The sequence below is a fragment of the Protomyctophum parallelum genome (assembly GCF_964188405.1).
Source record: "Protomyctophum parallelum genome assembly, chromosome: 3".
NCBI lineage: Eukaryota > Metazoa > Chordata > Actinopteri > Myctophiformes > Myctophidae > Protomyctophum > Protomyctophum parallelum.
The window spans coordinates 47,473,589-47,498,675 of NC_139698.1; the positions used below are offsets into that span (position 1 = coordinate 47,473,589).

Genomic DNA, 25,087 nt, shown 5'->3' on the forward strand with positions numbered 1-25,087 from the left:
AGAGGTTCTGGGCTCGAGTTTCAGTAATATCTGGGAATTTATTTTATTTCTTTTCAATAATGCACTAAATGAACACGTTGTCTAAAGAACAAAGCCACATGGCATGCACCGGGGTATAGTAATACATAAGAAACTATTTATTTAAAAAAATGACAATATTGTTCCACCACATGAGAAGGTGCACAGTATTTGGCATTAAGAACACGACACAGACCATAATAATAATGAAATACTAAAGCAGGCCAAAGCTAGTACACTGACTGCTGCTGGTTTGGCGTCCATGCATGATTCTTCATAAGCTCACAGGCTAGAGTGTATGAAGGAACAGTATGTCACTATGTTTGAAAAATAGACTTATAGAAGTGTACTTCTCCTAACCAAATTGGACCTTTCTCTCACAGTGTCCTTGTAATGATGCCTTGTAATCATGCCGACCTTAGCATCCCTATTTTGAACATTTGCCAAAAAAATATGTTATAAGAGATTTGGTATAGAGCGTGCCATGGACAGAGCCCACTCGCGACTCCTGTCAACTAGTAAATATAGAGTGATTTAACTGGTTAAATTCAGACTCCTTTGTGGTTATAGAACTATGCAGTATTCAACTAAAAGAAATCCCCTAAAAAAAAAAAAAAAAAAAAATAAATCCCCTAAAATGTAGTCATAGACTTATAAAAGAGCATCACATGGTAGCTAAAATAGTTTTAGTAGTTTTCTTAAGATTTCCATGTGAAAATATAATTTCCAAATGTATTTATCTTGCACCACTGCAAGTATATGAGGCTAGTTTTGTTTTGCATCCTGTATGTTTGACATTGTGTTGTAGTAAAGATCTGTTCAATAATGTTCAACATCCACTATTACCATCTAATGATCTCAATGCTAACTCCATTAATCCACAATTTCTCAACTTGACATATTCAGGAAGTTAAAGACAATTTTGCATATTCAAGAGTCTCACAACTGGCATAGCAGTTCAACTGTGACACAATAATAGTCTATATATGCTTCAGAATCAAATGCACTATACCATGGGAGCATGCACACAGTACAGGGGAAGAAACAAAACATTTACTGCATGAAGCCAGTGTCTTAAATTAAGCCATATGGATTTTTGTTTTTAGAAATATACACAATCTTACCACAAATATATTAGAACTATATATAAATCTGACATGGTAACACAAGTAAAATGTTAAAAATACAATCTTAAAACAACCCAGTTCATGTTTGTCTCCTGTAGTAAAGGCTTCCGTTAATTATAAATATTGTTTTCTTTTAAAATCAGTATGGTACATTGGGAAAAACCAGATGGAAGGGTCAAAGTAGAACAGATACATTGAGATATGAATGAAATAAATGAAATGTTCAATATGTTGTACTGTTACAAGGAGGCCCAGTTCAAAGATGGATACAGTATGACTTACAATAGGCATTTAAAGAATTTAACAATGTTTCAAAAGAGACATTAAGACAAATGTTAATTTGGACAATTATAATGACTACATGGGTGTCTATAATCTCTAAGAATTCTAAAACAACTGGACACAAATTCTCAAATCTATTAATGATTTTGGCCAAAAACAACGTATGATCTGAAAAAGTGACAAACTAACCGCATTAAGTCAAGAAAATTAACAGCACGTTACATTAAGACTCGACAACTGATGTCATTGACGGAGAACAAACAGAGTTATGTGGAAAGCAATCTCGGGTTTAGCAAGAAATAAACATTGATTATGTCTGTCATTATGCTGGGCTAGTAGTACAATATAAAAACAACAAATCTTGAATTAAAAATGCATTTCTTCAACTCAGTAATGGGAAATAGAATGGAAAAGTGCAAGGTTTCATTCATCAACCCATTTCTCCCTGTCGTTTGTTTTTCTTGGCATGGTCATTGTGCTTCATAAACACTAAACAGGCTAGGCCCTGTCATAACAGCAAAGCTTCAATACTCATAGCATAGCCCACTTCTCTGATTTAGCTTGTTTCAGTTGTGTTGGCAGTAACTTGCTTTCAGATAGGAATGTACCAGCTGATGATGATTTAGTAAAAATAAGATGTAAACAGTTTTCCAGTTCTCACACTTTCGTCACTAAGAGAGGAACTCAAAACATGGCAGGCAGGAAAAGAACAGGCGGGTAGATTAAAAAAAACACACAAAATCCTATCCTTTTTGTGCTTTCGAGTACTTTTTCTTTCTTTTGTAAATAGAAAATCATCTAAATGTTTGTCTCTGACCAGTGACCTCACATCGGTTTGGGTAGGGTGGGCTTGGTGACTTTTTTCTCGTACGACCCGGCGTGCTTGTATCCCGAGACGTAGCCGGACGTGTCTGCGATGTCAACACGCCCCGCCTTGCCCTTTCCTCGGCCGCTGTTGTCGAAGCGCTCCTTGTGGCAGCCCGTGAACTTGGTGGTGTCCGTGAGGCGGGAGACCGTCGGGGAGGCCACGGCTCGCTGTGAGGGGTGACACGTTGGAGTTTATTCTATCTATCGACTGTTGCTGATATGACAATATGAACAATGGAATCAATGCTGTCGGGAAGAAAGAAACCACCCAACTCCAAAATGTTTTGTACATTTTTCAGGAAATGAAGAAAACTATACATTTTGAAAATAAAGCAATACTGCCTGATTGAATGATTTCTGAATGATTTCTAACCAAATTAGTGACAATATCTTACAAAAGATAGTGTATACTTGCACTGACGCAATGGCCACAGTATGGGCAGAATTTGTGAAATATACTGTATTGCATGAAGCCTGTACACAATTTGTTGTTGGCAAGTTTGGCAACTGACTCAGGCAGGCATGTACTTTCAGCTCTATGAAATAAAGGTTTGATTTTGCTGTATGACTTTGAAGTGGATTATTGGTGTATCCCAAAAGTAGTAACATCCTATAAAGATACTTATTAAAATGTCTTATGTCTTAATAACTGAAGTATTTCAAAGCGATTCTGCTTCTTAGTTTTATCATTCTGATTCTTCTTATAATTATGATTCATGACACTACATGTGTACTACAGTAATGGATTACACTTCTTGAGTCTTACTGTGACTCCCGATATGTATTCTAGTGAATCTTACTGTGACTCCTGATATGTATTCTAGTGAATCTTACTGTGACTCCTGGTATGTATTCTAGTGAGTCTTACTGTGACTCCTGATATGTATTCTAGTGAGTCTTACTGTGACTCCTGATATGTATTCTAGTGAGTCTTACTGTGACTCCTGATATGTATTCTAGTGAGTCTTACTGTGACTCCTGATATGTATTCTAGTGAATCTTACTGTGACTCCTGATATGTATTCTAGTGAATCTTACTGTGACTCCTGGTATGTATTCTAGTGAGTCTTACTGTGACTCCTGATATGTATTCTAGTGAGTCTTACTGTGACTCCTGATATGTATTCTAGTGAGTCTTACTGTGACTCCTGATATGTATTCTAGTGAGTCTTACTGTGACTCCTGATATGTATTCTAGTGAATCTTACTGTGACTCCTGATATGTATTCTAGTGAATCTTACTGTGACTCCTGATATGTATTCTAGTGGATCTTACTGTGACTCCTGATATGTATTCTAGTGAGTCTTACTGTGACTCCTGATATGTATTCTAGTGAATCTTACTGTGACTCCTGGTATGTATTCTAGTGAGTCTTACTGTGACTCCTGATATGTATTCTAGTGAGTCTTAATGTGACTCCTGATATGTATTCTAGTGGATCTTACTGTGACTCCTGATATGTATTCTAGTGGATCTTACTGTGACTCCTGATATGTATTCTAGTGGATCTTACTGTGACTCCTGCTATGATCGGTGCCTTCCCCTCAATCAGTTTGAAGACCTCTGCCTCAGCCTCTTCTCCCGTCTTGTCTTTATACTTCTTCCTGGCCAGCTCCCCCAGAGCAGTCTTGAACTCATCATAGGTGATGGTACGACATGTTTTCTTCCTGAAGCGGGACGAAAGGAAACCATGGACGTGGAGCAACATTTGTCACTGTACGGTTTGTGAACTCCAAAGTAAAGAACCCCTTGTGGAGAACGTCAGTCTGTACCTTGACGTGTAAACAACTGTGACATTTTGATTGAGCCTTTGTGCAATTATTTTTACACGCTTAACTTAATTGTACAATCGGTTCTTTTCTTACCTCAGGAGTGCCTTTTTAATTATTAACTATTATTACATAGTTTTAGATTCTAAAGCTGCTGTAATGCTCCTGAGATGAATACAGTCCAGTCTATTCTAAACGTGTGCTTTTGTGGCACAAATCTTTGAATATATATTAATTCACAGTGAACGTTCTTAACTCATATCTTTGCTTCTGGGGGGGTCCCTGGAACAACATATTTTCAGATGGGAGTCAGCGGCCAATTACATATAATTTCTGGCGTCCTTGACATGAAATAGTTTAAGAATCACTTTATTTTGTAGAATCTGGCCTCAGTCCTTAACTGGGCATATTTTATGACCTCTAATTAGAGGTTGAGTGAGTGCTTGCAAGGGGACCAAACAGACTAGACATGTGGGATCACTTTAACATGACAGGTTTAAGGACCCAGCGCAGAGACGCTGTCCTTCTCGGACATAAACAGCAGGGAAACTTTCACTGTTTGGATCTCGTCTCCTCACGTGTCTCTCAGCCAGTGGTGGAAAAAGTACTGACATTAAAAGTATCAATACTGCAAGTAAAAGTGGAATTCAAAGTTTACTTGAGTAAAAGTACAAAAGTATTGGTATCAAAATGTACTTAGAGTACCAAAAGTAGAAAGTACTTATTAAGCAGAATGTCCCATTTCACAAGATTTAAAATGTATAAATAATCTGAAATGTAGTGTAGTAGAGAACTCTGAGGACCCCCTAGGGGTCCTCAGAGTTACTACATGGGGGGACTGCCAAATATTTGTGGTAGGAACTTTCTTTCTTGATATTAACCACTTGAACTCAAGCGTCGCCAAAATAGCCAATCTACATGCTCAGTGAGTTTGTAGATCGGGGGGGGGGGGGGGGGGAATCACTTAATTTAGTTTTTAATTCATGAAAAGTTTAGCTTTTTTGGGGAATCCATAAAACCCATAAAGATGTGTCCAGGCCCAGTGTTTGGGAAACAGTGGTGTAGAGGCGGAAAGTAGCACACCGAGTACAGAAGGCAAAGGTCAAGATTTCTTTCCAAACACTAATGTGCAGCAAGTCCACGAAGCTATCTATGAAATCTACGAAAACATTTCATCTGCAACACAATTTTATATACAATATGCAGTGCAGGTCCCTGCTTCACATCTCTCAGCTAAGGGGTCTTTGGCCTGAAAAAAACCCATTGAAGACTCCTGAGAGAAGTTGTTACTGGTCTGTCCAAGTCGCTTTGAGAGCATGTCACCCGTCCCTCAACCCAGTTTTGGTGACAAGTGGAGTGGCGCTACTGTAGAGTGATTCTGTCTCCACACAGAACCTTCCTGCATGGTGTATTATATCCTAGAGTTTACAGTATTTCTTGTTGTCACTGCCAACAATACCATAACACTGTACATTCCCTCCGCTGAGAGTCCACACTCTCAGAGTTGTTTAGCTGGCCCGCGGCCCGCACGACTTCCATGTTAGAAGTGCATGGTAACACAAACATAAACAGCCCCATCGCCGTGGTGATAAATCACCTAAACACCGGCCAGTTTCCCCAGGCAACTGGCTGTCATAGCAACAAGCTACAGTAAACAGGTCTGTTTGGGTTTATTATTAATTTGACTCCCGTCGGTGTGCAGATTTGTTTGGACGATCGGTCAGTGTTGAACACTTGAGAGCTCCGCTCCTCTGAATCTGTTCCATGCTGTCTAATGTCAGATGAGAAACTGGACTTCCAAGTCGGCACGTTACTTTCATTCTTTTCCTATCTAATGGGTTCCCAGATTGCTGTCCGATGACGACCTGCAAAGGGTGACCATATTATTAAAAACCCTTAATCATCCGCAAAAGAACACAAATTATAGGCCTATATATTTTCACCTGGTGTTTTCATCAGGATGGGGGACAATTATTTTAGTGACTGCACCTTTCGGCAGAACAGAACATGATAAGCATCTATGTGAGCACTCAGAACAAGTGTCTTTTTGGTAGTGAATGTTAAAAGACATTTTAGTGTTTGAGATATATATTTTTTGGGACACAGGAGTCAGGACACCCAGCTTGAAGCCGGGACAATCCCAACTCGAGACCGAAAAGAGAAATTCGATGTCTCCCTGAACCCAAACCACTAGCCGATCTACGAGCCCTGTGAACTTGTAGATTTTCGAAAGTTATTTTTTTTTCCAATTATTATATTTATTTTATGGAATTATATTGATTTATTACATACATTTTCTTAAATGAAAATATTGTTTGAAAATCTTACCAAAATGAGAGGAGAAAAAAAAGGAAAGGAAACAAAAAAAGGGATATTTATTCATGTTCCATAAAATTGGGCCAGTGACCCAAAAATGTTTCCCAACCCACTGTTTGGGAAACACTGTTCGAGCACGACCACATCCAATCCCTAGACTCCCCCATTATTATGACAGGCAGACAATAAATCAGCATCGTTCTAGAAGAAAAAACAATGGTTTGAAGGCTATACAGAGAAGCTATTCTCAAGCCTAAAGTAAACATGTCAGACCCTAAAATGTAGTCCTTTGTATCAAATTAAATTCCATTAAATTTTTCCTTTTATAATCCAACTCAATCATTGTTAGTCCCACCCACCCGGGGAGGAAATGGTAGTTTGCATATTATATACAGGCCTGTTACAGTACAGTAGGCTATATATTATATTACTGGTATGTCTGTACAGCATTGTTGCTAGTTCTCTCTCTCTCTCTCTCTCTCTCTCTCTCTCTCTCTCTCTGTGTGTGTGAGAGAGAGAGAGAGAGAGAGAGACTGCTCAGCATTCTTTGCTATCTGGCTACTTTGCTTTTTTATTAATACTGCTATTTAACATTTTCTTATTTTATTTGTATTGGATTTCTATCCACACAGTTGTGGATAGAAATGAAGAATTCCCTACTGCTGCTTCCAGCTGTACTGTGTGTGTGTATGTGACAATAACCACTCTACAGTTCTACTAGTTCACATCCATTTTTATGCAAAATATGCTGTAGACTAGAGTGTGTACACTGTACAGCATAATGGCATACAAATGGACCTGAACTAGTTTTCTTAGTGCCTGCAGCACATGTAGCGATGGCTGCCAACTGCTTGATAATCTGCTTGGTGAATGATGAAACCTCAGCCACAGCACGGGAGCCGAATTAATTAGTCTTCGGCGCATTTCTTTCATTCACATCCGTGGTTTATGCTGCCTGGCAGAACACTATACGGCAGGCACTTCTTTCCTTCCACCCAGAATAAATGGGGATTTATTGAGCCGTGTTGCCGTTATACAGCGCTCATAAAGCTGTTTAATTCTTTATGTGTTGGCGATCGGAACTCCGGCTCTGATTAAAAAATAAAGTGCAGATCTTTCTTGATCTCTTGCGTGGAAGCCTTCATGGCACGCAGATGATGTACACGCATGCACGCTCACTCCGACGACGCCTGGAGTCAAACAGCTTATAGAAACATGTCCCCCCTCCCCCTGTCCATTCTGTGGGAGTGGGAGGTCGGGGTTCGATCCCTGGCCGGGTCATACCAAAGACTGTAAAAATGGGACCCAATGCCTCCCTGCTTGGCACTCAGCATCAAGGGTAGGATTGGGGGTAAGTCTCTGCGACATACTAGTGTCATGTCCAGGAGGTGTACTTCTACATCAAACCTCCTCACGCTATAGAAACTTGCTTACTATGATGTTAACACCAGGGGTGGAGTGGAAGATGGAAGTGGATCTGGGTAGACAGCTCCATTTCCCCCCGGAAATCTGCACCACCACCTTAAGACCAGATGTGGTGCTGTGGTCTGCAGCAGTGAAGTCAGTACTGCTGATTGAACTGACAGTGCCATGGGAGGAGGGAATGGAAGCTGCTTATGAAAGAAAGATGGCAAAATATGCAGACCTGGTTGCAGGGAAAGTGGATGGAGTGCCAGGACGTACCCGGTGGAGGTGGGAGCTAGAGGCTTTGTTGGTAGCTCCACGTCACGCCTGCTCAAGGACGTGGGTCTACGGGGAGCCAGGCTAAGTAAGGCCACCAAAGAACTGTCAGAAGAAGCAGAGAAAGCAAGCTACTGGCTCTGGCTGAGACGACGAGACAAGTCTTGGGGGGGATCAAAATAAGTTGCGCTGCAGGGAGACGTCCCTGTTCACTGCCCCGCCACCAGGAGATGTTCTGCTGGATAAGGGGCGAAACATCCATGAATGGTGGTCCCCAGCTGATGACCCTGCAGCAAAACGTACCTTTCTGGTATGCGGTCAGGCTTAGGCTTGGCTCAGGGAAGAGGACGCCCCTGCCATGCATAGTCCGCCATGGCACCGTTGGAGGTGTGACAAAGAAAGCAGGAAGACCATCCTTCTGTATTAAATAATTGTTCTCAAATCTGATCTATAGGACTGACAGATTTGTGTATTCAGATGTGGTCGATCTGCATTATCATCGTTGGCTGCTGTGGTAACGATGTAATGACATAAAGTCAGTCTGTCTTTCTGACATGAATGAATGAATGAATAAAAAATTGATTCTGAACTGCGATTCAATTTTAACATAAACAATCGTGATATATCCATGAAAATGCCCACGCCAGCGGTCAGTGCACATTACTTACTTGACTTTGGAGAAGACAATATCCACATCGGTGAGGGTGACGTTCTTGCCGTCAATGACTCCACAGTCCTTACAGAGCTTGGACCAGTTCTTTCCGTGCAGGTCCTTGCCTGTGGCGCGCGTGTCACCGTGGATAGCGAAGCGCCGGAATGACTCCTCCAAAACGGTTATCTCCACTGGGGTTTTTGCCCCTCCTCCCTCGCTGGTCCCGTTGGAGTCCAGCGACAGCCTCTTGGACGCACGGTCCTTGGAGTGCTCGCTGGGCGGCCGTAAGGGAGCCGTGCTGCTGGGATGCTTGGCCGTCTGGACCTTGAACTCCTCGTTGTTCTCCCTGAGAAAAGACAAAAGTATTACAGCAGGAACAGGATGGACATCTGGTCAGTGTTTTGGTTGAGACACGCAGTTTTAAACTATCGTAGTCAGTCAGTCAGTCAGTCAGTCAGTCTGTCCGTCCGTCCGTCCGTCTCTCTGTCTGTCTGTCAGTCAGTCAGTCACCTATATCCACAAATGGTTTGACCAGAGGGTGCTACCAGGCAGCTCAACTGTGCACACCAGTAGGTGGACCTTCTAGTAGGGAAAGTGTGATTCAACTATTTTGTTTCGTTTACTTTATTGATAAAACACAAGACAATATGTATTTATAAAACACAAGAAAATCTGGTTAGTTGCATCAGTTGGGTCACTGTTCAACTGGGAGGGATATTGTGATACTCCACATGTGTTTATGCGCTCCCAGTGAACCTCCTCACTGTCAGGTGGAAAGAAGCACTGGCAAGGGTGACAATATGTTGTGTTCCTCAAGCAGGTTGTTCCAGACCAGAGTGGAGGTGTCATCCCTCGTCTACAACCAGCTGAACAAAGGTGTTAATAACTAAAAAGGAGCCTAGGAGCCTTGAATCATTTAAAGTCAATACTAAAATAGACAGGCAACCACTGTACTAAAAAAAACATCGCTAGGATGCAACTGGGACGTATCCTCAGTGATGTAGCCCAAGGTCCTCTGGGTTTCGGGTCTTCCAACATCATACCCTCACTCGGGTGACCCAGCCGGGGCTACTTACGTAGCTACCCTCGATCAGTCCCTTAGGGAAAAAACAGGGACATACAATCCGCTGCTCCAGAAATACTCTGCCGGTACTGGGCGTGCCATCCGGCGCGTGGAGGGACTAGGCACTGTGGGTTGACTCCTGGCCGGGCACTTCCTACGTCTCACCAGGTCCTCTCCTGCTCTCACCAGGAGCACAACCAGGACCTGTGCGTTGCACCAGATTCCAGCACCAGACACTTCCACCGACAAGGCAACAGTGGTGCCACAGGCTCCACTTGCGGCTTGAATAGGCCTATCTCACAGCCATTCCCCGCTCCCTTTCCAGACCTAGTGGTGTTGACGTGACATCACTCCATATACATTACATGTTAAAAGATTTTTTAAATTGGAAACAATAAAGTTTACAATTAGAGGTTCAACAGAAAGGTTCTTTTCTAGCTGGCAACCATTTATTACCTACTTTGAGAATCTGAGAGTACTTCCGACAGACTAATTGAATCAATACTATGTGTGTTTTTTGCTTTCTCATAATGATAGAACTGTGTATAGAGGGTGATATATGACAACGTTCCGAACACAATCTTTTCCAACATAACTTCTTGAACTCGAATAACCCAACTCATAATTGTATTTATTTTGTTTTATTTTATTTTTTGTTATTTATATTGTTTTTGTTTTCTGTGCTTAAATTATTATTTTTGTATCCTACTGTTTATATCATATGTCTGTATGTATGTTTGTTTTTGTATGTCTGTACTAAATTATTAATGTTATTTTTTATATTGTTTTAATGATGACGATAACTGGGGGGAGGGATGGGGTGAGGGAGAAAAAATAAATATGGTATGTTCAAACTGTACTAAATTGTTGAAACCTATTACCAATAAACATATATATAAAAAATAAAAAAAGACGTACATTCAGAAGCCATAAACAACGCTTTTTCTGAAGGTAAACTTTATTCTATTTGTTTTAGCTGTCTTACCATCTTGTTTTCTTCATAATAATATTGGTCTTTTACATTTTAACATTTGGAAACGGCCTTAAATGGTGCAGAGAAAGCAGGTAGGGATGTAGCTCTGGTCTATGAGTAAGACTATGGACCAGAGCTACATCCCTAAAAAAAAAAAAACATATACGTTGAAATATGGACATTGGACAAGATTTTGACGATGACAGCAACGATTTGTACACTCGCAGAGTCAGATTTATACAGAAGGAAGCAGTGAATGTTGCCTGTGGGTCAAGACACAGCTTGTTGACTTGGCTGTGACTCTCCTCTCTCTCAGGTAACTCGGTGCTGAGGGCACGTTCAGACAGTTGTCACACTGAGGCGCAGGCGCTTTGCTGTCTGTGTTTCAGACAGACGCCCCATCGTGCAGAAAGTCTCTGCGAAAGCTTTCCCCGCAATAACAGAAAACAGAAAGGCTAGTGTCCTTAGGCTTGTCCAGATCCGATCACGTGATCGGAAATAAGGGCCGCTCACGTCATTTTCAAATGAGCCAAAAAGAAAACGTGATAGGGACAACCCCATTATCAATATTATATCCATATCATGATATTAGACTGGATACTGTCTGTGATTTCGGATATCGTTTGTGATATGGCATAAACGTGTTCTATAAGAATATAAATATCCGATCGGGGAAAATCGGTATCAGCAGATACTCATAATCAAATGACTGGAATCGGATCGGGAGTAATAAAACCTGATTGGGACATCCCTAGACACTATATGGAGCCCTGAGGTACTCCGCTCAACTATATGGAGTTTTTAAGTGGTATAGCCTACGTAGTGAAATAGACCTGAGTTGTCTCTGCACACACACACACACACACACAAATCCGCTTATAGATGTGTATGAGGGCACGTGTGGACACAAACATTAAGCATGTCTACACACATGAAACATACACATACCTCCCCACATACAGCAGTATGTAAACTGTATACATATGCACACATATACATATACTGTATGTACACACACACACACACACACACGTGCGCGCACAAGCGCACACAGTTACATTACGTTTAGTATAGTTTCCTGTTCACACAGTACTTACTTGTGTTCTGCCATGCTGGTACCAGACTGGGTTTCTCCGTCTATGCAAGTTGAATTGACTGTTTTATGTTTTCTCCTTGTGCTGTGAAAATAAGAACAAAATAATAAGAAAAACATGGTGAGTGTGTTTATCATTTGGCAAGAATGAGAGAGAGAGATAGAGAGAGAGACGGACGGACAGACAGACAGACAGACAGACAAGTTTCCCCCCGACAACGAACATGATTGGAAAGAGTGTCCATATTGAACTACTTCAAAACAAAGACAGTACAATAATCCTATAATTCCCCCCCCCCCCCCCCCATATTATTTTCTTTTTTACTTTCTTTAACTGTATATACGATGATTTCCTTTTTTTTCATAGATGTGTATATTTGTACGTGTTTAAATGTTCTGATGAATTGAAAATGGAGGACCCTGACGTAAACAAGTCTTAGTGCTTTTTCTGGTTTTATCCTCGTAGCAGTTTTTGTATTGATTTGTGCTTTCGTTTGAAATTTACCCATCCCATTCTACAAACTGTGAATAACATTTTCAATCAATCAATCAATCCACTGCTCATTATCCCCTCACCTTAGTCATCTCCAATAAAAAAATTAAAATATTTACGGCGGATCTCACATAACACATGACAATAGATTAACAACACGTTCCATTACAAAACATTAGATTAATAACTTTTACCTGTAGCCTACCTGACAATGCACAAAAACACTACACTTAGATCCAGGAGGGGCGAGATAATTTTGCGACTCTCACCCATTAACGCCAGCATGTTAATGAGACAGCACTCAAGCCAAATGATACCGCTATCAATACTTACTCAAGACACAGTCCACTCCAATAATCCTTTATGTACCAAATAAAACCTTATCTCCAAATGGAACAAGGAAACAAAAGATTCTCCTCGCTGGTTGCTATAAGAGTGTACTTCACTACAGCCACCCTTACCCTTACATTGTTTATCGAGTAATAACATCCATGCAACTGCTCCAACCTTTGTAGAGGGGATGTGCATAGTGCTGCTCACTGTCCTGTTAAGGGTTTGTTTTTTTAAAGCTGTGATTCCCCCTCTCTCTCTCTCTCTCTCCATCTCTCTCTCTCTCTCTCTGTTCAGATGATTCATTCAGTGGACAATGGATTCCTCTTTAAAGACATCATCTCCCTAATTTGTATCTCCACAGACAGACCAACATCCTTTCAAATCCACGTCTTGCTTCCACATGTGTGGCAACTATTGTAACATCTGCCATGAGGTCATTGCAATTCAAATAAGCCATTTTAGCATGAACTCTAAAATCATAACCCAAACAAAGTGGGTTCTCAAAGTGGGGTCCAGAGACCCTCAGGCTTCCTTGGGGGGGGGGGGGGGGGGGGGGGACACAGGGACAGGTCTGTAACTCTGAGAGTAAATGGGGATCCGTGAAATTAAAATGTTTGAGAACCACTGATGTAAACAAAGGAGATATTCAGTTGGGGTCGATCTTATTTGGTCTCTGTTGAAGAGTATCTTCCAGCAAGGCAGTGACCCCAGACAGACAGACATTGAGGTAGAGATAGTTGGAAAATAAAGCAACAAAACATAAACACAATTGAGTGAAAACTGCTAGCGGGTGCCAGTAATCTGAGCGAGCACCATCGTAAAAAGACACCAGAGTCTATACACCTCCAGCAGTATACAGTAACTACGGAATAATATTCCGCCTACCTTTCAGTTGTTCCCATACTTAACTCAACATCCTCGAACGACCTGCCGCGTTGCCATGGCAAAGCATTCCGTGGGCTAAACACCACCCCGCTCCACCAAGCAGTTTCATCTGAGCCTCAGTTACTTTCAAATGACCCAATATACTGTACTGCACTCACTGCTCCCCTCTCACACACATACACACTTTTGCGAGCAAACACACACGCGCACGCACTACGCCTACATGGGGGTGTAAGGTTTTGTTTCTGAGACAAATGTGACACCTGAAAGACAACAAAAGGCCCCAGGACTGGTGACTGTGTACGAGGCCATGACATTGTACATGTCAATGTTCATAGAGGAACAGCACAGAAGAGATTATTAATCTCTATGAATAATGGCATTCATTATTCATATGACTATGGACACTGGGTGTCCATTGTGTCAGCTGTGCGAGCGCTTTCTCTGTGTGTCCCTGACCCGTGTCCATCTCTTCAAACAAACACACACACACACACACACACACACACACACACACACACATACACGGTGACATCGCAGAGTATCACTGTTAATTATGTAGTCATATGTCATCGAGGGCTCAGGCCAAGACAAATGAGACAGAGTGAGAGTGAGATTGATAAAAAGCTCCAATCTGTGTTTTTGCAGCAGATTGTTTATAAATATAGACGTGGACGTCACAAATCGTTGTTTTACTGATAAAAAGAGAACCTATTTAAAACTTTAAATAGAAAAAAATATATATTTTCTTCAGTTTAGTTTAGTTGAATGGTTGAATGCAGAGGAAAGGTGACAAATAAACAGTAAGAATATGATAAAGTTTTACACATTTTACACTGAAAGATTAAGTCGAATAATCAATAAAAAATATAAATCAATACAAATCTGGAAAATAGGCCTACTGAACTATATAAGCTTCTACTATAGCTGAGGATTATGACTATTTAACGAGCAGTAAACTATTGCTACCAGCTAGCTACCAACATACTTATCATCAACATCAAATAATACCAATTATTTTATTATTTATCTTCAACAGGGTAAAATCCTCAAGCAGAAGCAGCTGAAATGAATAATTAATTTTATTGTTAAATAATTAATCATTCACAGGTTTCAACAATGTTATGAGATCATTGTGAAATAAGAGCAATTTGCAGTTGTATTTCCTATTAATTTCAGTACTTGATTATGATTGATTGTGTTGAAGACCAACGTTAAATCATTCTACACCTGTCTATACTGTTGTTACACTCAAATTGGCAATCTATCGGATACAACTGGTGTCTTATATGGAATACTGTGAGGGTCACTAATGCTTTAATGTCTGAACACAAAGGTGAGAAATTGACAGCTCACCTGACATCTGACAAGATTGGTGTGTTGAGGTTGTTAGACATACGTAAAGTGAGGCCATATACAGAATTATGATGCTACTCGTTAGATAAATACTAGTGTCATGGTTTTCCGTTAGGTTCCATTACAAACTGATTTAGTTTTGCCTATTGACATGACATGAAGAAACACATTCTTATTACAGCAGCTGTAATGGTTTTGGGGTCAGAAAATGAAACAGACAGAAAGCAGTTAGATGGGGCCTGTATGGGTCAATGTTTTGGATAAAAGTGGGCACCAGACTGCAGGGGCCCAGGTGTGCTGCAGGTGTGCAGTGAGGGCCAGAGGATGCCAGGAGCACCAGCGTCAGTCTGCCAATCATGTCTCAACTTGCACTAGAAATGATTTCACATGAAACCCACTCACTCTTTTATGGAACCGCCTCATTGTGCAAGTTAAAAACGTCCTGTACACGTTTAGCTATGTTAGAACTACTGAGGGTAATAGGGTATATGTGTACACACACACACACACACAGACAGACACACAGACACACACACACAGACACACACACACACACACACACACACAGAGAAAGAGAGAGAGTTTACTTTGTTACTATTGACAGATGTACTATTTTTAAGTAATAGCTTGTTTGCGTGTGTTGTCCACACATGAAGACACGTTCCTAATAACCTACACATTTATTTATAGACCTGTTACTCTGAGTCTCTCCCGCTCTTACAATAAAGTACTCCTCTCTGTCACTGTGTGTGATCGTTTGTCTCGTGGAGAGCAGCCAAAAATGAGTGTGAAACAAAGGGACCTTTTCACCTTCCAAATTATAGTCTGTACAATCAAGAGCCGGACTCCAGTCCTCAGAACAAGAGGACTCCAGAACAACAGGACTGCTCCAACATATTATGTTCAAGATTACTAAAGAGAAGGAATATTCAATCTGTGTGGTGGGGACTGGGAGTAGTGGATTGATGTAGTGTAAGCTCTATTACAGTTTGTTGTTGTCCAGTTGTCTTGTGGTGTTTTTAATTACTTCTAATTCTGTCTAGTGACTTGCTTTAAAAAAAAATATATATATATATATATATTTTTTTTTTATATATATATATATATATATACAAATATATATCAATTCCGGGGTCCTTGACATGGACCAGTTTGAGAACCAATGTTCCTGTCCTGCAGCTGTCTCAAGAGACAGTCCTGGGGTTGCCTGTTTTAGTAAAAGCTTGTTTCTCTGGTTTGTGGCCAATACCACTGTGACACTCACACCATCAGGAGAGCTGCACACTGTGACATTACGGCAGGTGAACCACAGTGGCTGTCTCTCCCGTGTCCATTTTCCGACCCACCCCCGCCCCGGGCACAAAAGTGAAGTCATTTGACCAGGACTTTTCTTTCTCTTGTTATCATGTTTCCTGTGAACTACTTAAAAACAAAGAAGGTACAACAATCCACTGCTCATTACGACAGATCCAACATAACATGACATTAGATTAATAATACATAGTGTGTGTGAGTGTGTGTGTGTGTGTGTGTGTGTGTGTGTGTGTGTGTGTGTGTGTGTGTGTGTGTGTGTGTGTGTGTGTGTGTGTGTGTGTGTGTGTGTGTGTGTGTGTGTGTGTGCGACTGTGCGTGAGTGCGTGCGTAAGTTTAAAGGAGCATTCAGTGATTTGGGTGATTTTGAAAACCCCCCGGTCCGCCCCGGTAACAAGATGGGCACACCACTGGTGGGGTGACACACGACAGGCCAACAGCACACACACCATGGCCCGCCCCCGCTCGATCATGATTGGCGGAAGGCCCCTCTCTATCCTGATTGGATGAAGGCTGGGCCACCTAGCCAAAAACTAAACCTACGGTTCAACTGGGGCCTGGGAGAAATAGCACACTCTATAGTAGGGAGGATTATCACAACAAAACAAAAAAGTGATATTTGAAGTAAGTGAAATCGCTGAATATACCTTTAACCCAGAACTGGGACTGACTATGGGAGCCAACCCAAGTGAATAAGTGAAAAGTACCTCAAAATTGTACTTAAGTACAGTACTTGAGTAAATGTATTTGGTTACTTTCCACCACTGCCTATATAGATCAACACCCTGATGCTATATAGGAGGGAGAGGAGGACAGTGATCCACAAGTCCCTCGCATCATTCCCAGTGGACATTTATGCCTATAACACTGATGACTTTTTCTTTTCTCGCACTTGAGACAACACAGATTTCTTCCCTGAGTGAATGCAGCCATTAAACACGGACAAGACACAAACAAGACAGACACAAGACAGGTGTCTGATATGTGTGAGTGCAGCCACAGGCCTCCTAACTCAGGAACATTGGTGTGCCATCAGCGAAGCAGACTGAGACATTACACCAGGTGAATGACACAGTGGCTGTTACATTTGCCGACCTACCCCCACCCTTACACAAAAGCAAAGATATTTGGTTAAGGCCAGATCTCCACAGACGAATCTATGACTGGATGACAGCGTGCGTCTACACTTGCCTTCTGGCGATGCACTGCACAGATGAGTGGTCCATTTTGAACTGAGTCTATTTATAACAACAAGATGCTGCCATGGCTGGAACAACGTTCCATGCATTCCCCAGTGAATAGACTCAGCCAGCAGACAATAAGCAGACCGCAATACTATTAGTTTGGTAGTTCCAATAAAATACACAAAAGGACACGGTCGTTAGCTGAGTGATTTGAGAGGTTTCTGTGTGAGTAGAGTGTTGAACAGTAGCCTGCACGCTGCCTTCACCCATGCCATCATGGTGACTGATCCTGCTGAGATCCCATCTGCGTTCTATCTCCAGATCACCGTCCTGAAATGCTACGCCTCAATCAGCTAATCATATTAAGACTAGAGAGCAATTACCAAAACATGCGTGCACACACGCACGCACGTACACTCGCGCGTGTGCGCGTGCGCGCACACACACACACACACACACACACACACACACACACACACACACACACACACACACACACACACACACACACACACACACACCAACCCCCACTGTTCATGACTGACCCTAATCTAATCAAATACACCTTGCCAGCCTGATGACAAGAGTAGACTAGATTTTCTAGTAAACACTTTGACAAGCAAACACAAGACGTCTGTCTCTAGAGCTAGTCTAGTCCCCTATCCCTCCTGACTCCCAAGATATTGAACGATTCCTACCCTCCTCAGTCAGGACTGCATGCAGACCCTGACAGCTCACCTCTTCAGACTCCACCTCAACACCTAGCACTCATTATTTCTTTGCATCAGTACTGTCAAATCAATCGGACAGTGGCATCTATGACCAGGATAGACACCATCAGTTCAGAGGTTTGCCATGCAAATAGTCACAAAAGGGTCCACAGACACACCAATGCTCCAATTCACGGGAACAGAGTGGCATTCTGACACACCGCCACTCTGACTGCGTGACTTCTGCGTGCGGTTAGGGTTAGGGACCGAGTTAATAATTAACCCCAATTCACACCATACTTGGCACAAACAATGTTTAGGAGTCTGACATGAGAATTGTCATACCAAAAACCTAAATAACACACATACAGAATGGTGCACTAGCCGCACTACAGCAGTGTTTAACACTTCAATTCATTGTCACTATCCGTGTCTGTTCTGTAGCCCTATGGCGTTTTATTTTGTTCCTTGTTTCTTAATTATAGTCAGGGTTTTATTTGACTGTTTTGTTTATTAGTTTTAATTAGGTTTTGATTTACACCCTTTTTTTACACAATTCTGTACCTTATTATTGACAGTTAGTTCACCTGTGTCTAATAGTCCTTGTGTATTTATACTCCTGTTCCTGTCTTTACCTATAACTGCAGTGATCTGCGTAACGGTTTGTATGCACACTCCCAAGGAAAAACGACTGCCCTGCATTTTTCAAATCCGCCTTTTATAGCACCACCGACTTATGTGAACGTTTTTATATTAGTCCTTCATATTTTATCCAAATATCACGCAAATTGGTACACATGGTCTTTATAGTCATGTGAGGATCTGTGTGATTTTTTTTATATTCCATCGTGGTTGGCTAAGATTGACACGTGTTTGCACGTGTGGCCCGTTTTTATACAATTATAACAACACATTATCTTGAAACTTGAACTAAGTGACTAGATACGGTGGTCATTTCAAATGCTGCCATCACAATGGCCTCAACAAACATCTTCTGCATAACATTGCATCATTAACTCAGCTAGCTAGACTGAGCCTCTCGATCACATCCAATTTGTATTTTGTTGCAGACTTGCAGCCATGTCCCTTCGTTTCACAGAGACATCAGTCCCCAACCTCTCAGTCACCACTTACACAGACACACAGAGAATTACATCACCACGAAGATGCATGCATGGCTCCCTAGTTCACTACCCTGTCACTGCCAGTAGAAGCACGCACGTACGCACGCATGCACGCACGCACGCACACACGTACAACCTTCGCCCTCTCCTGAATTAAATACAAGGCATTGTTGTGCAGTTGCAATGTGCTTCAGCATCAATGTTACACTGCTTGTTATTATGAGCTGTGTAAAAGACAACCAGAGGGTCCTCACAATACCCCTTTAATTATGACAAAGATGGCAATGCCAGCTATTCTTCGGGTCAAGTTTCATACAGTAAATTCTTAACAGGAAGGCTTTTGAAAGATCATGATGCTACCATACCACCCATGGCTTCTATTTCTAAAGAGATTCCTGGTACAGCTTTTTCAAACATTGTAATGATGAGAAATTAAAATGTGTAGTGTACATAACATAGATGCTTCTCAATGGACACAGCAATTAAATGGTCTACAAACTGGAGAAAGTTTGAATATCTAACACAAAATATGTTTGTTTGTTTGTTTGTTAGAGTCCTGGACTTTATTATCCTCAGATGTCTTTTAACCAACATATCGGTTTATTTGCAATTAAAATAAACAATTTATGGCCCAGGCGGTTAGCTCAACCGTCCGGGCACCCAGGCTGCTGAGCCAGCCTGACGGCATGCCGCGGGTTCGACTCCCGATCCCGGTGGCCTTTGCCGCGTGTCTTTCCCCCATCTCTGTCCTATCAATAAAGCCAAAAATAAAAAACCTTAAAATAAACAATGTATTAACTAAATGTTCTGGGAAGATTAACAGTTAAACAGTGTATTTCTCACTCACCATCTCTCTCTTATCACAGAACAATCTTAACAAAGGGGGCAGATTTAATTTCATTGTTTTATTTTACCCATAAGCATAACCTTTAGGTCTTTTTCAAACTGACCTAAATATGAACTAATGGCAAAGCTAGACTAATTTACCCATTGAGGTTAATTGTTTATGACAGAACCCAGTGGCTTTTAGACCAGTCAGTACACTGCAACAGTGTGCAGAAAATCTGGGGCAAACTGGCGATGAGCATATATTCTCGTCATGCGTACCTAATCAACATATGGAGAGAAACAAGACTAGGACAACACATGCATTCGGAAAACATGTTACCTTTCCTTTAGTGGATGCTTACTAGGCCTAACCCCCACTGCAATGGAACAGAGCAAAGATTGATGTGGCTTGTGTGATTTGTGAATTTATGGAACAGATTTATTTGGGCTGGGGCCCTGGCTGCCATAGGTTAATGTGGTGGCAGGTTGACCATATAGGTTCATGGGTTTCATCCCTGAAACAGAGTAGCCTCAAGCAAGGCACCAAAATGTCCACCGCACTGGCCACTGCCTAACTGCAAATAGTGGAGGATATTAATGACACGATCGTTCACTTTATGGTACAAGCACCAAATTTGGTACACAAGTGCTTCAGAACCTACTCTCTCAGAAAAGTACGTTGTCCACTTGAAAAAACTAAATGGCCACCATTTTTCAAGATGGCCGCCAAATGAAAAGGGCCTTTTGTGGCGGTTCTGGACAACCGTGGGTCCGACCGACTCGAGACCGGGCACTGCACTCCCTGTGGGTGTGTGGAACGTGTGTGTCGAATTTGAAGTCGGTGGGGCGAACGGTTCTCGGGTTATGTGGATTACAGATGTACAGACACACACACACAGACTTGAATATATGTCAATGGGCAATGCCCATTGGGGTTTTCTTTAGATGATGGGTAAGAAGAGAGAGATGTGATGTCAGGTGGTGTGGGCTAAGAAGTGGTCAGGGCTATATGAGATGTACAGTAAGTGCAAAGAGAGATGGTGAGGGAGGGAGAAAATGATTTGTACCAATTGACCAGACAGTAGACAGTAGTGTAACAGGTTAAGGTGAGTATAGAGATGGAAATGTTCTAGCAAGAGAAGCAAATGTATTGAGAATATGGGACATATGTGTCAGGAGTTATTTGTGACAGAAGGCTACCAGTGAGAGGGAAGATGTATACGATGGTAGTGAGACCAGCCATGCCGTACAGTTGGAAACGGTGGCACTGATGAAAAGGAGGCACAGCTGGAGGTGGCAGAATTAAGGATGCTATGGTTCTCATTAGGAGTGAAAAGGAAGGACATTATCAGAAATTCTGAATTAGAGGATCAGCCCAGGTTAGAAGGTTTGGGGATAAAGCAAGAGAGGTGAGGTTGAAATGGTTTAGGCATGTGAAAAGGAGGGATGAGGGTACATTGGGAGAAGGATGCTGAAGATGTAGCTGCCAGGTAAGAGGATGGCCAAAGACGAGGTTTAAGGATGCTGTGAGAGATGACATGAAGGTGGCAGGTCACAGAGGAAGATGCAGAAAACAAAACCAAATGGGGTCCATGTGTGGTCCAGCCCTATGGAATGTAAAATTCAAGCATGTGCTAATGAAAAGTATTTAAAATATATAGTTTTGATGCTCATCCTAGATCCTACTACTATAGGGGATGCAAAGCAATATGTCCGTTTATCCGTCCGACTTCTCCTACCAAATCACTCCGTTAGCACACATCTCTCTATTCACAAAAAATGATGCATGCCACAGAAATCCATCTGCACTACATTGCATCCATGTCATATTTACTGTACAAATATTGCTTTTGTATGACATACTGTTATTGCACAACATTTCACTGTGATGCAAATTACATTACAATTTCCACATTAACCGACCCCTCCCCTTTTCCCTGCACGTGCACACACACACACACACACACACAGTACTGTACAGAACACTATAGTATGTTACAGTACAGTATGGTAAAGTACAGTACGGTACAGTAACGTGCGGTACGGCATGGTACAGTATGATACCATAAAGTATGGTACAGTACAGTATGATGCCGTACAGTACAGTACAGTACGGTACAGTACAGTACGGTACAGTATGGTACCATGCAGTAAGGTACAGTACGGTACAGTATGGTACAGTACGGTACGGTACGGTACTGTACTGTACTGTACGGTACGGTACGGTACGGTACTGTACTGTACTGTACTGTACTGTACTGTACTGTACTGTACTGTACTGTACAGTACAGTATGGTACAGTATGGTACAGTATGATGCCCTACAGTGCCGTACAGTATTATACAGTAGTATGGTACAGTACATCACAAAGGTATAGCCAAATATATGCTGAAATGCAAAACCAGTCTAATTTTGGTGGCCATCTTGAAATATCACCGCCATATTGGATTTTTGGATGGCTCGGTTTAAAAAGTTAAAGAGTTGACCAAAGGAATGTTCACGGCAAATGTCACGCTTGTATCACCAAGCGAACAACCGCTCCAATGATCTGCTAATAGCACAAATTCTGTGTGTGTGTGTACGTCTGTAATCCACATAACTCGAGAACCGTTCGCCCCACTGACTTCAAATTCGACACACACGTTCCACACACCCACAGGGAGTGCAGTGCCCGGTCTCGAGTCGGTCGGACCCACGGTTGTCCAGAACCGCCACAAAAGGCCTTTTTCATTTGGCGGCCATCTTGAAAAATGGTGTCCATTTTGTTTTTTCAAGTGGACAACGTACTTTTCTGAGAGAGTAGGTTCCGAAGCACTCGTGTGCCAATTTTGGTGCTTGTACCATAAAGTGAACGATTCTCATGAAATATTGACTTAATATCCTCCACTAAAATCTGCGATCACCAACTAACTAAATGCCTATAAAATGTAATGTAAATGGGAACTGTCTCCCTGTCTCTCCAGCACTTAAGTATAGAAAATGCATTTGGGTTAATATTTAAATTTAGTTTATAATAGTTACCATTCCAATTTATTGCATTTCAATGAGGAGAGAGAACTTATACAATATACAGGATACAGGATAAACAAGTGATATTGGAAGTGTTCAAACAAAGACATGAGCAGACTGACTCTCATTGGAATTGGAACACATCAGTGCGCTCCCATTTATGCTCACACAGGTGCAGGTTGGACGACTTTCAACCGCGGCAACCCTATTAAAACCCAGAGTTTCTCAACAAATGTAATGTTTATTTCACTTGACAGCGGTGAATAAACGCTATAAGAGCATGTTTCTAGCATGAGACGTGATTACATAAACTAGAAAATGCGAGAATTCCTCAGTGTGGAACGAGAGACCACGTGATCATTGTTATGGCAAATCATAACATCTGAGGACAGAGGACCCCCCCCACACACACACGCGCGCGCGCACACACACACACACACACACACACACACACACGCAGTCTCTCACTGCCTCTCTCTCTCTCAGAATGCGCTTTATGATATAGGCTAATACCTAATTCTGCGACCTTAATATTGAGGTGGCATGTCATAATGATATTATATCATCGACAATTATTTTAATTATTTATTATTGTTGGTCGATCAGCTGAGCTGACAAACAGATTTCATATTTTGACGTTGTGTATCCCAATAATACCGTCGACCAGACCAAATTTCTCTTAGGGTAAAATAAATAAATGCAACTCCACATTTTACGGAATAAAACGCACAATAGCCTATATAAATGCCGTCATCCGTTACCTGGTGAAGTAATGTGCTGTGTTCTTCGCGCAGTTCGTTGTCAATTCCACAGAAGAAGCATAATTGCATTGGAGGATGAGCGACACTGGCTGCTGCTCTCCTAGAGAGAGAGAGAGATGGGGGGGGGGGGGGGGGGGCTGCAGCTCAACAGCTCTATGATTGGATGGCTGAATGCAGGCAGGCATGCAGCGTTGTTGTTGTTCAACAACGAGGTGTTTACATGTTTTTTTGTATAGCAGTCTCTTGAGTCTGAGTTATACTTAGACGTACGACTGTGTCACTCACACCAATTAAGTGGTGGTACAGGATGGACCGTGGGCGGTCTGGGCACCAAGGAAGGGAGTGCAGTGCACCGCGGTGTTAAATTGTCTATTAGGCTACTATTATTTTTTGAATATGCCTATACATGATTGCTTAAACACAAGACAAAGTCTAATATTTCTAAAATTGCTACCAAACCAAATTATTTGGACAAAATAACCAATTTTACATAGAGGTGCATAGGTTATGTCTCTTAGTGCCCACCTATCCTGCTGTATCCTCCAACCATCACTAGGCATATAGGCTATAGCCTATATGTTCTTTTTATCAATGAATGTGCCCTGCCTCAGTCTGTATCAGCTCAGTGGTAGGCTACTGATGACATCATTATTTATCAGCCTTGGTGCCAATCAAACACATTTTGCTTCCAAGAACATAACTGATGATCTGTTGTGTGAGAACACGGCTTAAGGGGATTCCAGTTTTATTTTTTTACATTTCAATACAAATCTTGTATGGAGGTCTCTGGCTCAAGATCCTTTCAGATGGGGGTCCGCGGTCAAAAACATTTGGGGGTCCTTGGACATGAAAAGGTGTTGGAAGCACTGCGGAAACCGCATCAGCGAGAAGCCAAGAAACCATGGTGATACAAAATAATAATAATAAAACATTGCCAGGAAATTGCACCCTGGCTTTGATCCAAGACCAGGAAGCCCTCCCCTGGCCTGAGGTCACGGCAGTAGATGTTCATCTGGACTCCCTAGAGTTCTACTTCAAGATCTGTATCTTCAAAAACAGACATGGACTCATGGACTCACTGTAACCACTTACACACAGCTGTATATTTCCTTGTATGTCAATAGCAAAAATAAGATTTATTCTTGGGCTTTTACTGTATGCCTTTATTATTGATAGGACAGTACAGTAGGCAGGAAATGGGGCAAGAGATGGGGAGAGTGACAAAGGCCATCAGGCCATATGTTGATTTAAT

The 25,087-nt window shown here is 41.8% G+C and overlaps 1 protein-coding gene across 4 annotated transcripts; it reads right to left on the reverse strand.

Annotated features, from left to right (window-relative positions):
* Window positions 1-36: 36 nt before the first annotated feature.
* Window positions 37-23,920, reverse strand: tppp (tubulin polymerization promoting protein). 4 transcript variants are annotated; one of them, XM_083760591.1, is made up of 5 exons: window positions 23,836-23,920; window positions 11,846-11,926; window positions 8,729-9,058; window positions 3,809-3,962; window positions 37-2,462 (listed from the first exon to the last, which is right to left on the reverse strand). In XM_083760591.1, the coding sequence occupies exons 2-5, from the start codon at window positions 11,857-11,859 to the stop codon at window positions 2,253-2,255; spliced, it is 708 nt and encodes a 235-aa protein (XP_083616717.1). In that variant the 5' UTR covers window positions 11,860-11,926; window positions 23,836-23,920; the 3' UTR covers window positions 37-2,252. The 4 variants fall into 4 exon arrangements, with proteins under 4 accessions (XP_083616717.1, XP_083616716.1, XP_083616718.1 ...); XM_083760590.1 differs by lacking the exon at window positions 23,836-23,920 and adding an exon at window positions 13,553-13,683; XM_083760592.1 differs by lacking the exon at window positions 23,836-23,920 and adding an exon at window positions 13,577-13,651.
* Between the last annotated feature and the right edge of the window lie 1,167 nt (window positions 23,921-25,087).